At 44.8% G+C, this 14,441-nt stretch overlaps 1 protein-coding gene across 1 annotated transcript in view; it reads right to left on the bottom strand.

Moving 5' to 3' along the window:
• Positions 1-422: 422 nt before the first annotated feature.
• The window catches only part of LOC117875533 (protein eva-1 homolog C-like), a 61,351-nt gene continuing 47,332 nt past the window's right edge, over positions 423-14,441 (bottom strand). Inside the window, exons 5-6 of the mRNA XM_034766912.1 lie at positions 1,791-1,934; positions 423-433 (exon numbers count right to left, since the gene is read on the bottom strand). Of these exons, the coding sequence (XP_034622803.1) occupies positions 423-433; positions 1,791-1,934 (155 nt within the window). The remainder of the gene's footprint in view (positions 434-1,790; positions 1,935-14,441) is intronic.

The following is a 14,441-nucleotide window of genomic DNA, read 5'->3' as shown; positions in this document are numbered from 1 at the left end:
TTCTGTTTGCTATCTCTTTAACCATTTATAATCTATCTTTTATAGTTAATAAATTTGTGTTGTTTATTAATAAACCCAGTTTTTGTAATTTCTAACTGGGGCGGGGACAAGAAGTTGTGCATATCTTCCTCTACATTGAGGGAGGGGGGTGAATATATGAACTTACATTGTATAGATTTCGCTGCAGTGCAAGACAATATATCTTTGAGTCTGCACTCCAAGGGAGGTGGACACCTGAGTGCTGGGGCAAATCCCTTAAGCTGAGTCTTCCCAGAGCTGATCTCAGTGTCTATGTCGTTCTGCAGCTGGGTGTGCCATGCACATGTGTGTGCTGGAGGAGTCTTAAGAGTCTGGCTCAGCAAGACAGGTAAAAAAGGGGCCCATGCTGGCAAAACAGGTGGGCTCAGTGGTATCTCAGCACATCAGATGGCATCTTAAAGGGGGCAACCTGTCACAGTAACTAGCAACTGGGAATACAGGATCTGATTCAAAGCTTGTTAAAAAGAAAGACTCCCACTGACGCTAGTGTGCTTTGGATCAGGCCCATAATGCAGGGGCCCAGCAATGTGGCATGTGAATCAGGAAGAGATTTCCAGTTGGAAGTGCATCTCCTGGGTTCATTTTGGTTTGTATTTGGATTTCAGGCTAATGTTTGTTGCATCACATCAGACTCTATTCCATCACCATAATATGGCTCTCCCTACTGGTCTCGAAGATAGCTAATACAGTCACGGGGCACTCCCCAGTAGGAAAATTTACCGAGCTGTGTCAACATCCACTCTGCTTCTGCTACCTCCATTCAAAATACACTTCCCTGTCTTCTACTGCCAAAGGAAGCAAGCGACTTATAAACAACCTCCCTTAGCAAATTGCCCCTACACAAATCATTTCCAAATGTTATGAATCAGTAAAATTCCATCACTGGACAAAGATGGACCTGATGCTGCTTTGAGACCACAGAAACATGGGGAGGAATAGTTATTGCTCTACCACGAAACCCTGATGCCTGGTTAAGTAGAACCACAATGTACATCTAATACTATGACAGATGGAAACATCTAGAGTCTATGTAATAGTTACCACTGATCACACTACTTTGGATAGCAAATACCCCAAGGTTTGTTTGAGGATGTTTGGGTGTTTTTCCATTAACTCGGTGGGTGCTAATGAAGCAACATATTTCTTATTTTTTTGTTTAAAATGATAGACACTGAGAACCAAACAGAGACCCTACTGGAGACCAAAATCTTGTTGCAAGCAAATACAACAATATGCCAGTGTCTCCACACAGAATGGGAGCATCAGCAGAGTTATCCCTTTACCAAAGCTCATACGGCGGGATGGTGATGGATGAATTAAAAAACATTCTTTCCATAAATTCTGCTTTTCATATCAATCTGCTGACAAGAAGAACTCAGCATTAAACCATCCACAGAAGCTGCCAGGCCCCTAGTTAATCTACATTCCTAAACAGGGTTGCTATACACTGCACAATCAGCTTGGTGAATGACAAACTTCCATGCATTGTCACAATAGGTTGACCTCTTCGTTCATGAATCAGAACAAAGGCATCACATGGAGAGGGCACATGGGGGGGGGATCACATGCCCCCTCAGATATAACTGCTTTGCTTGTACTAAGCATGCTTACATGGACTGAGCATGCTCAGTAACATCTGCTGAAGCCGCTGCCCTCACTCTGCCCTTACTTGTGCCCCTCCCCCCACTATCGGCAGGTACAGGTCATCTCTGAACCAGCATGTTTCCCAAATGAATGTTAAAGAAGCTTACCACAGGTGTAGATAACATTGAGGTGCTTGTGGACACCTGGGTAACAAGGATCACCGAATTCATAGGTGCTGGCATACACACTGCAGCTTCTTTTTCCATGGCAGCGTCTGGTCATGAGCTGGAGAGCCGTGGCTGACTGACACTCTGAAAGGGGAAAAGATAGGGAACAATTCTGAATGCACGCCATCCTTGTCAGAACCTTTGGGAGAAAACCTATCAAATGTAGGCTAGGAACAACAGATCAGCACTTTGACATTGATGTAAAATATTTCCAGGCCTCCAAGCCTGCACCATGAAGAGGATAGAACTCTAAACTCATCAGTTCAAAATCATGAGCTAGATAAGAGGTGACCAAACTACTGCAGGTGGGAGGGGAAAAGAGACCAGGACCCTTCTATCTCATTGACATAAACAAGGTTACAAATGAGGCAGGTTTGTTTCCAGAGGGGAAAAATGACCCATTAAAGAGATAATAATAATACCTAGATCCTACAGACCACTTTTCTTCTATAGATTTCAAAGCATTTTACAAAGGAGGTCAGTTTTATTATCCCCATTTTACAGATGGGGAAACTGAGACATGAGATCTATGAAGTGACTTGCCCAACATCACTCAGCAGAGCAGTGGCAGCACTGGGAATAGAAGCCAGGTCTCCTAAGGGACAATTTAGTGCTCAATCCACTACAGACACATGCCACCCTATAGGCTAACCTACGAGAATGTCACATGACCAGAGTGCACATGAATTCTAAGGACTTTGGATCATCTTGTGGAATTCCCATGTATCTATGTTCAGTTTTTATAATGGCCCCCTGTGATTGGGCGCAAGTCACCACTGCGGTGCCTTCTGCTGGCCATCCTGGGAATTAGCTCTGGTTCGCTGGTGCGCCCTCATCTAGAGGCGTCTCTCCACCGTAGCTTCTGTCGTCAGGACCTGTGTCGCTCTCAGGACCGTGGTGTCCTCTTCTGGACACAGCCCTCTGGCCGTGCTCCTTTCGGTTCTCTCCCCCCACTTCCGATGGGGGGGCCGGCAGTCCTCTGTCCAGCCTCTTGCCTCAGTGGCAGGCTGCAGTCCAGGGTCTAGCCGTGTGCATCAGTGGAAACTGGGGCTGAAGTGGGCGGGAGGGCGGCAGTCACGCACTGCATCACCTCCAATCCCCGCTGTCTTTTTCCCTGAGCCATTTCCCTGCAGCTCTAGCACCTTCTCTGCCCTTGTATCAGGGCCCCAGACTGGAAGCGGTCAGCCGGGACCTCACTCATGCTCCCCTGACCTACCCAGTGCTGCTCTGATCATGGTGCTGTTTCTTCTCCCTCCTTCAGGGCACCCAGTGCTCCCTCCTCAAACTCTAGGAAGTGACTGAAGCTTCTCTGTTCAGCAGCCCTTCTTATATGGCCCAGCCTGGCCCTGATGAGTTAGAGAGAAAACCATTCCCCCACTGGCTGTCTCTAGAAGCCCTTTCCTAATTGGCTGCCTCCTACGCAGCCTCCCCGGGGCTGCTTTAACTCCTCTTCTGCCAATGTGGGGCAGAGCCCCATCACACACCCCCATGACAGCAGTATCTGAGTGCCTTCCATATCAATAGCAATAGCGAACTCCCCAGTAGACTTCATGGTGTCTCTGGTTCTCCACTTTTTTAAAGGGCAGACATGGAAACTCTGCTTGGGGTCCTTCTTTCATTGGTTTATTTTAGTTGGCTGGTTGACGTTTTTTTGTTTGTGAGGGGAGTTGGGGTAGATTTCCAAATCTCCAAACCTTCAAATTGTGAAGATACCATGGACTATGTCATTCAGATCTCTGTTGTTGCAAGTCTGCGACCTTCCACACTGGAACAACAGAACCAGAAGAGCTGAGAACTCCCATGTTTGTCTTAAGGTGGTCAGACTGTTGTCCTGACTATGGCCTGGCGTACACTAAAAATTTACATCCACATAGCTACATCGCTCAGGGGTGTGATAGGGTTTGTTTACACTATGTGGGGCTACAAAGGCAGAGCTGCGGTACGGCACCTAGGCCGCTGTAACTTCGCAGTGTAAACGCATCCATGACAGAAGGGGTTTTTCCATCACCCCCGACCCGCCAAGCAGCTTCCATCAACCAAGCCGCATCAACGCCAGTGGTTAGGTCAACATACCTACAGTGCTCAAGCGGAGCGAATTTTTCACCATTGTGGTTTCACACCCCTGAGCCATTGGTTAAGCACTGGAATAAATTGCCTAGGGAGATTGTGGATCTCCATCATTGGGAATTTTTAAGAGCAGGTTGGACAAACACCTGTCAGGGATGGTTTAGATAATACTTAGTTCTGCCTTGAGTGCAGGGGACTGGACTAGATGACCTCTCGAGATCCCTTACAGTTCTATGATTCTATGTAGCTATGTCTATCTAAATTTTTAGTGTAGACCAGGCCAAAAATTGACACCCCAGAGCACCGTAGCTATGCCAACCTGACCCCTGCTGTAGACATGGAAGACTGCTTCTGCCTACCTAGATACTGCCGCTCAGGTAGGTGGAATTCCTACAGTGATGGATAAATCCTTTCCATTGCTGTAGAATGCGTCTAGACTACAGGGCTACAGCGGCATAGCTTCAGTGCTCCATAGCGTAGAGAAGCCCTATGTCTATTTAAAGACCAAAATAATTAAACTTTTAATTGCTGCATCTAAGCAGAAATATCCAGTGGGGCTGGAAATGCTGGGCATATTTGTCTATCCCATTCATCTGGATATATTTTGAATATTCAAAACAACAAGGTGAATATTCAGCCAACTATTTTAAATCAGGATGTTCACTATTGTTCTCATGAACTAAGGTGAAAATGATTTTAACAAATCTAAACACTGGACTGCATTTCGGGTCTCATAGTGATATTTGGTATTAACTATATGAATATGAACAAATAGAATGGAAAACATTTCTCAGACATTAAGTGATTTTTAAAAGCAATAACACAGAGATATGTAGAAGGTGGGGATAATATCTGCAGATATTGCCATAAAGTGGATAGAATTATCATAGCTTGTTATACAGTTAAAACAGGAATGGTTCAGGCGCTCACAGAAGCAACAAGGTGAGAAATCATCCAGGTGCCAATCCCCTGCATTACACATTGAATGAAAAAATGTCAGCGAGCCATCAGACCCTCCAAACAGGGCCAGCTCCATCAACCACTTCAAAGGGCTGGTGATAAGGAGGCCATTCAGCTGAATGTCAAAATGTCATAATCTAGAGTCTTTAGTCCCTTGTTATCTGACAGTGAAGATGTCAATAACACGTCTGAGAGACAGCTGAGTGATAGATGAGATTACAGCACTCTCATAAATCATGGAGTCTCCTTCATGATGTTCAGAGCTTTAGAAGTGATATTCTGAACTTTTCTTTTACACTTGGGTCCCAAGAGCATCACTGTAAAAATGTTCTCAAGGCTCAAGTTGAGTTGCATGATGTGGTGCATGCAGAGAGTAACGTAGAGGTCCCAAAATACCTGGGGCTTGTTTTCAAATGACACAAATTCTATAGTGGAAATATTAAGAAAGTTATTTCTGGCATTGATTCAGTGAAATCTGCACAGGAGATAATTCTTATTAAGCGCCCTCTGTCACTGAGAGACTCAAAAAATCCTCTAGTTATTAAATATGACTTAGTTTGGAATTCATCTGGAGATCTCCACATGGTGAGAAATAAATGAACCACCATTTTCACCAATGAAATGGCCTTTGTGCACTTTCAATATGTTACCTACTTGTCTTACCAGAAAGGTATACTGGCTGCTCTTGGCAAGGAGATATGTAGCTCACTGCGGCTATCCCACTTAGCACAATTTTAAACCAATAAAAGCCAGAAATGTGGATCTTGAGGAGATCTAGCTGAATGGTTCAGGCAAAGCATAAGAAGCCTTTGAGGGTCAAACCAGCCAAACTGATCATCCGTTCTGGGGTTAGCAGTTTACTGCAAGTGTGACGACCGCTACCTTGGCCAACAAACACACCGGGGATTGAACAATGAACCCGTGGAGCTAAAATCATGAGCTGCTACAACTTGAGCAAATGAGCCAAGGCTGTTTACTTAGGCCTGTAACAGACTCACAGGCTGCAAATTGGCCTAGTGGGGGAACCTATAATACACACACACTCCTTATGGGATTGTATCATTTCAGAAGACTCCATGGGCTTGTAGCCCATCCTCAAAGATCAGGAGATAGGAAATTGGTGTAAGTCCCTCCCTAGAGTGCAGGCGCTGCAGAATTAGCTTCACAGCAAGAGGCAATTTGTACAGTGCTGTGTTCTTCTACAACATGGTGGCATAAAATCATCATTGCACTGCAAAATATTCAGAGTCCAGATTGCCCATAGACCCCATACCCAAACTTCTTCATGGCTGCTAGACCCTGATCTTGAAGTGCTACTAGAATGCTAAATAGGAAAGCTACTTTCTTCACTTCTGTTGGGGGAGAAGAAAGGTTGGTGTGTTTTTACAACAGCTCTTGCCTACAGGTGTGGGAGGGACAGGTGTGGTAATTTGGATGGAGGAAGGCAGTGTGTTAATTTGGGGGAATGTCTATTTTTTCTCTTGTTCTGTGTTAGTGTTTGTTATGTTAAATAACATATATGTGTCCTGAGATGTGTAACTGAGCACATTTTAGAAATCTAAAAATACAGCATGGGATTTTCAAACACGTTTAGCATTGGCCTAACTGCTCCCACTGAGGTCAATTACTGAGGAACTGAGTTCGGCCAATGCTGAGAGCCTTTTAAATCCCACCCATAGATAATGTAGATCAAATCTTATTTCACAGTGTAAAAGCACTTTAGATTGCTGTTACATTGGATAGTTATTCAACCAGACCCCACTTACATAGGACAAACAGAGTAAGCCTCTGTTTTCAGAATACAGGCGAGCCTCATCTTACGTGGGGGCTCCGTTCCGCGGTTAGCACATAAAGCGAAAACCGCGTATAGCCAAAATTACATTGAGTTGAATGGTGGGCGGAATCGCCCGCACTACAGGTACAGTATTAAAATTGTTATTTTTCTCGTTTTTTTCCCCCGACCACGTAAAGCTGAAATCGCGCATGTTAAATGTGCGTAAGATGCGACAGACCCGTAGTCCTGAATTCTTTCTGTGCACTGCAGATATGCAGCTTGCTATTTCAGTTCCAGTGAAATTGTTAAACGTGAAATTGCTCGGCGTATAAAATGAGTTTGCTAGCCATTCCATTGTGCTCTGGACTCAGTCATTTAACTCATCAAGCAGTTGGGGTTGGGCTGTTTTTTTGCCTGCTTCTGCCACCATTTTACAGCTGAAGGATTGGAAGGGAGGACAACTGTTGTTGAGTTAGTGACTGTCATATGATCCCCTCAAACTCTCCAGCTGCAGAGTTTCATTTCACAGTTCTTAATCTGAGCTCTCACCAGATAATTCATCCTACCGGTTGCATTCGGTGTTAAAGAGTTGCTAGGCTGATATAACCCTCAGGATCTCTCTCTTTATCAGCCTTACCTGTGAGCCGGTAAAACCCAAATCAAATGTCAGGTTTGACTAGTGAGGCCACAAAGCTGCAAGGAAGTGCTTTACCCTATGTGAGCATCTCACACACAGCACTGAAGTGGTTTTAAAACTGTGAAAACTTGAATCAGTCTCAATAATGCAGTGGCCTTATCATCTGACTCACTGCAACTAATGTATTTTAGTCTGTTTAAAGCTCCTTGCTATCATGATTGTTCCTTTACTGCCTCCCTTGGCAAAAATTCCAAATGTAAGCCAGTCTCTATCACATTCTCATATACTTAAAGCAGGTACTTTAGTTATTCATTGCCACACATTTTAATTTCCCCTTGGTACAACAGCTAACCAGCATCCATTTCTAAAAGGGTAACCAGACTCCGGCAGACCCAGCAAGACAGTCAGGGTTTCAAGGGATACTGCCACGTACATAAGAACATAAGATTGGCCATACTGGGTCAGACCAATGGTCCACCTACCTCAGTATCCTGTCCTCTCACAGTGGCCAGTGCCAGATGCTTCAGAGAGAATGAACAGAACAAGGCCATTATCAAGTGATCCAACCCCTGTCATCCAATCCTAGCTTATGGTAGTTTGAGGTTTAGGGACATCTGGAGCATGGGATCAGCTCCTTGACCATCTTTGCTAATACACATTTGTGGACCTATCCTCCATGAACTCATCTAATTCAACTCATTTATACTTTTGGCCTTCACAGCATTCCATGACACTGCATTCCACAAGTTGACTGTGTGCTGGGTGAAGACACAGAATCATAGGACTGGAAGGGACCTCCAGAGGTCATCTAGTCCAGTCCCCTGCACTCATGGCAGGGCTAAGTATTCTCTAGACCATCCCTGACAGGTGCTTGTCTAACCTGCTCTTAAAAATCTCCAATGATGGAGATTCCACAACCTCCCTAGACAATTTATTCCAGTGCTTATCACCGTGACAGTTAGGAAGTTTTTCCTAATGTCCAACCTAAACCTCCCTTGCTGCAATTTAAGCCCATTGCTTCTTTTCCTATCCTCAGTGGTTAAGAACAATTTTTCTCCCTCTTCCTTGTAACAACCTTTTATGTACTTGAAAACTGTTATCATCTCCTCCCTCAATCTTCTCTTCTCCAGACTAAACAAACCCAGTGTCTTCAATCTTCCCCCATAGGTCATGTTTTCTAGACCTTTAATCCTCTTCTCTGGACTTTCTCCAATTTGTTCACATCTTTCCCAAATGTGGTGCCCAGAACTGGACACAATACTCCAGTTGAGGCCTTATCAGTGCTGAGTAGAGTAGAAGAATTACTTCTCATGTCTTGCTTACAACATTCCTGCTAATATATCCCAGAATGATCTTTTTTGCAACAGTGTTACATTGCTGACTCATATTTAGTTTGTGATCCACCATAACCCCCATAGCCCTTTCTGCAGTACTCCTTCCCAAGCAGTCAATTTCCATTTTGTATGTGTGCAACTGATTATTCCTTCCTAAGTGGAGTATTTTGCATTTGTCCTTATTGAATTTAATCCTATTTATATCAGACCATTTCTCCAGTTTGTCCAGATCATTTTGAATGCTAATCCTGTCCTCCCAGCTTGGTATCGTCTGCAAACTTCATAAGTACACTCTCTATGCCGTTACCCAAATCGTTTATGAAGATATAGACTAGAATTGGACCCACGATAGATCCCTACAGGACCTCACTTGATATGCCCTGTCAGTTCGCTTGTGAACCATTGATAACTACTCGCTAAGTATGGTTTTCCAACCTGTTGTGCACCCATCTTATAGTAGGTTAGTCTAGGCTATATTTCTCCAACAATATTTATAAGGTCATGTGACACAGTATCAAAAGCCTTACTAAAGTCCAGATACATCACATCTACTGCTCCCCTCCCCATCCACAAGGCTTATTACTTTGTCAAAGAAGGATATTAGGTTGGTTTGACATGATTGGTTCTTGACAAATCCATACTGACTGTTACTTATCACCTTATCTTCTAGGTCAGGGATCGGCAACCTTTGGCACGTGGCCCATCAGGGTAAGCCCCCTGGTGGGCCGGGCCGGTTTGTTTACCTGCCGCGTCCCCAGGTTCGGCCGATCACAGCTCCCACTGGCCGTGGTTCGCCGTTCCAGGCCAATGGGGGCTGCGGGAAGTGGTGGCTAGCACATCCCTTGGCCCGTGCCGCTTCCCGCAGCCCCCATTGGCCTGGAACAGTGAACCGCAGCCAGTGGGATCTGTGATCGGCCGAACCCGTGGATGCAGTAAGTAAACAAACTGGCCCGGCCCACCAGGGGGCTTACCTAGTGGGCCACGGGCCAAAGGTTGATGATCCCTATTTTAGGTGCTTACAAATGGATTGTTTGATTATTTGCTCCATTATCTTTCTGAGTACTGAAGTTAAGATGATTGGTCTATAATTCCATGGATTGTTCTTATTCCCCTTTTTATAGATGGGCAAATATAGCACCTTTTTCCAGTCCTCTGGGATCTCTCCCATCCTCCATAAATTAAATTTACCATTCTAATTTCACTACGTAAATGGAGTCAAATGCAAAAATAGCAAAGATACAGCATTCATGGTGGAAAGTCGGGAGGGGGGGATTCCCCTAGTGTTAATAATCTAGGTGAGGGATTATTTTTTTCTATCTAATTTTATTTTGAAAATTTCCCTTTAAACAAAAATCACTATAGCACATAGACACACTCATTGTGGAGTGTGTGCAGGAAATATTTTGCTGCTCATGATTAGGGCTCTACCAAATTCACAGCCATGAAAAACAGGTCATGGACCGTGAAATCTGGTTTTTTGTGTGCTTTTACTCTATACTATACACATTTCAGGGGGAAGACCAGGATTTCTCAAATTGGGAGTCCTGAACCAAAAGGGAGCTGCAGGGGTGTCACATTATTATTTTAGGATGGGCACGGTACTGCCGCCCTTACTTCTGCGTTGCCTTCAGAACTGGGAGACCAGAAAGCGGTGGCTGTTGGCCAGGCCCAGGTCTGCAGGCAGTAGCACAGAAATAAAGGTGGCAATACCATACCAAGCCATTCGTATTTCTGCGCTGCTGCTGCTGGCAGTGGCTCTGCCTTCACAGCTGGGCTCCCAGCCAGCAGCCACCGCTCTCCAGCTGCCCAGCTCTGAAGGCAGCACCGCCACCAGCAGCAGCGCAGAAGTAAGGGTAGCAGTACCGCAACGCCCCCTACAATAATCTTGTGACCCACCCCCCCCAACTCCTTCTTGGGCCAGGACCCCTACAATTACACCATTGTGAAATTTCAGATTTAAATAGTTGAAATCATGAAATTTGCTATTTTAAAAATCCTATGTCCGTGAAATTGACCAAAATGGCCCGTGAATTTAGTAGGGCCCTACTCATGATTCAGTGCAATAATTGTTCTTTCATATGTGCATCACAAATCTTCATAGGTCCCCCTGCAAATTGGTCCAATATGCCTTTGTCTGATACATGAATCATACAAAATCGCTGAGTTGTTAATAAATAAATAAAAGCCCTAGAAACAATCCCCACCGATCTGTAAAAGGATGTTCTCTGAACCTGTGTGTTCAGCACAGCAAGCAAAGTACTCATTTCATTTTTCTTTTAAAGATGTATTGTTCTTTTCCCACGCTTAACTGCAGATTGCATTTGTGCATATCCTGCAAACCCCAGAGTAACCCCAGAGTTTAACTTGTCAGGAAGATCCATTGATTAACTATAATTAAAGGCCTCAAAAAGGAGCAACACTGCATAAGTCCATCTTTTCCAAAGGCATATGTTAGAGTGAGGAATTGGGAACTGGAAGCTGAGTGGAGACGTCTAATAAATAATATGATTTTATGACTTATTGTTGTACACGAATCAAGAATGTGCCTCTATCCAGAATCATAACCTACAGTAAATTCTTAGTTCTGCTTACTATCTCTGAGGGGAACATAGAAGGAAATATGTAAGAGGCATATTCCCTTCAGAGACGTCCAATTAACAACTGACATATCTCTAGTGGAAAGCATCCTACAGGGGTGAGAAAGGGATTTCTCTCTAGCACAGAACATTCACCAAGACTGAGGTTTTGCTAATGCCCTGAGTATTTTTAATGATACATGGTTAGGGCCATGAGGGGGAGGCGAGGATGTAGGATAGGAGCAGTTAGGGGTCAGCTGAATACAAGGAAAGAAATCTGGTTCCTGCAAAGAAGGTCGGGAGAGGTCTGAATCAGCATTGTGGTTATCTGCTCCGAAGTCTGCCAAAATGAGAAAAGCAAACTTCAGTGAGAGAGAGAAAAAGATTTGAATGGGAAAAGTGATTTGAACTTTGCTACTAGGGTGGAGGTCTTACCACCTTCACAGTTTACCCACCAGTGACTCAAAACTGCCTCTCTCTGTGAGAAGAGGTTATGAAAGGGAAGGGAGTTCATCTCCCACTCTCTGTTAGTTTCTCATATTCTTTTAAGATTCTGCTCTAGTTGTTACTGACACAGCGTTCAACCCCTGCATAACACTTTTTAAATATTAACCTGATCCTGAATAAGTAATGTACGATGTTGTATGATAACATTTGACTGAAACTTTGCTTTAATAAAAAGTTAACATAAACCAAGAAAGTTTAGTGTTCCTTATGGTCCCTGCTACAGCTGCAGACTTAGCTGGCATGATAACTTGTAAAAGATAACTTCCTACGGCACTGATCACGTCTCTTCCAGTAAACACACCAAATCTCTGATGTTTTCGGCTTCCCCACTGTGTAAAGACATAGCTAAAGCGTGAACGGGTCTTTAAAAGTCAATGTAAGGGTACATAGGGTTACCATATTTAACAAATAAAAAAAGAGACCCTCCACGGGGCCCTGGCCCCGCCCATTTCCCCAGCCCCAGCCCCGCTCCCACCCCCCCCCCCCCCCCCCCCCCCCCCCCCACGCGAAAAGGGCTGCCCAAGCGCTACCGGCTTCACGGTTTGCCAGGCAGCCCCCAGACCCTGCGCCCCTGGCCGGCACTTCCCCAGCACAGCTGGAGCCCGGGAGGGGAAGCGCCCAGACGGGGGTGCAGGGTCAGGAGTCCTTCCTTGCAGTGGGGAAATGTTCCAGCAGTTCCCTGCAGCTGGCCAGCAGCTCCCTGCTGCAGGAGTCTTTCTGCATCCCAGTGAAAGACTCTGGCAGCAGGGAGAGGCTCTGGCCAGAGGGAGGCAGCAGGGAAAGGCTCAGACAGCTCTGGAGATACATGTGTAGCCACAGCCGCTGACTTTCCAAAGTGCCGGAGGGTGCTTGATTCCCGGCTCTGCCCCAGGTCCTGTCCCCACTCCACCCCTTCACCCAAAGCCCCACCCCCTTCCTGCCCCCGCTCCCCCTGCCACTTCCTGCCCAGTTCTGCCCCCTCCCTTGAACACGCTGCGTCCTTGCTCCTCCCCCTTCCCCCACAGAGCCTCCTGCACGTGACAAAACAGGTGATTACAGTGGACAGAAGGCGCAGGGAGGGAGGAGGAGGCGGCGCTGATCTGTGGGGCCTGCCGTCAGTCAGGAGACACTAAGGGGCAGCTGATAGGGGTCAGCACCCACCATTTTTTCCCCCTGGGTGCTCCAGCCCCGCAGTACCCATGGAGTCGGCGCCTATGCGGGTAGCGACACACCATAGTGTGGATGCAGCCTCATTTTCACTGCGGTGAGTAGCTGCACACACCCCACATGCTGCCACAAGAGATGTACAGTGTAGGTGTAGCCTAAAAGACAATTAATAAAAGAATTTTAATCCATGACCAAGGATCTTTGGCCTCTCTCTCTGTACAGTAATACAAATAATAATAATGGGGAGCTAGTTTGTATTTAACCATAGCTCTACAAATATAGTGGTGCCTGGATGCCACAGTAATGGGTGCAACAGAAATACATATAAGAAATACTCTGGTGTCTCTTCCTGGCAGCAGTTTATAAAACCCTCAAATAACTTCAGACAGCAAGTAAGAGTGAAAAAGCCAAGCCACAAATAATCCTGCATCGCTGAGATTCCTGAAGACCAACAGTTAACAAAACAAAAGAATATACCTAATGAGAAAGGATCAAAAAGTGCAGAGGGCAGAGAAGGGAAGACCAGGAGACAGTGAAAAGATTCCAGAGACACAAACCAATTAAGATGTTGTCATTGCAGAAACCAGAACAATAGAAATCCCCTCCTGAGACCCGGTAAAGCCTGCAAAAAAATTCCCACTCCTTAAAGCCGTGAGTAAGAGAGACTAATTCTGGCAATGGCTGAGACAGACTATTAATGAAAACCATTTCAGAAAAGCACTTCCATGTCTGAGTGGAAAAAAGTGACTATCCTTGATAGTGCATTTGGTTATGTGATGCATGATAGCAAGGGAATCTTTGTGTTGAGTGCAACTACACTTAACATTTAATATTTGTTCAGTTACTGGACGCAGTTGGGAGGTAATTACAGTAAGAAATCTATATCTCAGAGTTGAAAAGGTGTGATACTAAGGCCAGCTGTTGCTGAAAAGTAAATGTGATTGAAAGGGAGAGAATTACTCATCATACACTTCATGAAATTTAGGAAACTTGAGCACAGTCAGCCAAAAATAAGAAAGCAGCCTTTAAAAAAAACTGCTTACATCTACAAATGTGCCAGTAAAGAATCAATCGCAGGCTTGATTATTGATGCTATATATTTAAATTCAGATTTGTTTGATTAAATGTAACCTGAAATCCTTTTTTACTTGTATGTCTTGAGACCTAATTCATATACAAAAGTGCACTGGAGACCTAAGGCCCGAGTCTTGCAAAGACTTACTTGCAATCTGTAAAGTTAAGCACATGTACATTTTTGCAGGCTTGGGGACTATATTTGGAATCTGAAAACAACCTGCCCCTTGGCTCTAAGAAGTCTTATAGAACCAAGAATTGCTGATCGGGTGGCTAGTTGTGAGCTACAGGGCATTCAAACTAAAAGGTAGAATCAGTGACATCATTAGCTGATTGCTTAGCCACTGTAACAAGACAATGATCTTGCTGATCAACGTATCCATCGCTATATAAGGGTCCCAAATTCATCAGTCCATCCCTATTCAGCATGTGCTTAAGTGATTTGCTGAATACAGATATACTTAAGCCCTTGTTTATATCTTTGCTGAGTTGGGACCAAAGGCTCCAAATAGTCTG

The sequence above is a fragment of the Trachemys scripta genome, chromosome 3, assembly GCF_013100865.1.
Source record: "Trachemys scripta elegans isolate TJP31775 chromosome 3, CAS_Tse_1.0, whole genome shotgun sequence".
Lineage (NCBI taxonomy): Eukaryota > Metazoa > Chordata > Testudines > Emydidae > Trachemys > Trachemys scripta.
The sequence above is the reverse complement of the archived record's forward strand: the minus strand, read 5'-3'. Positions and strand labels throughout refer to the sequence as shown.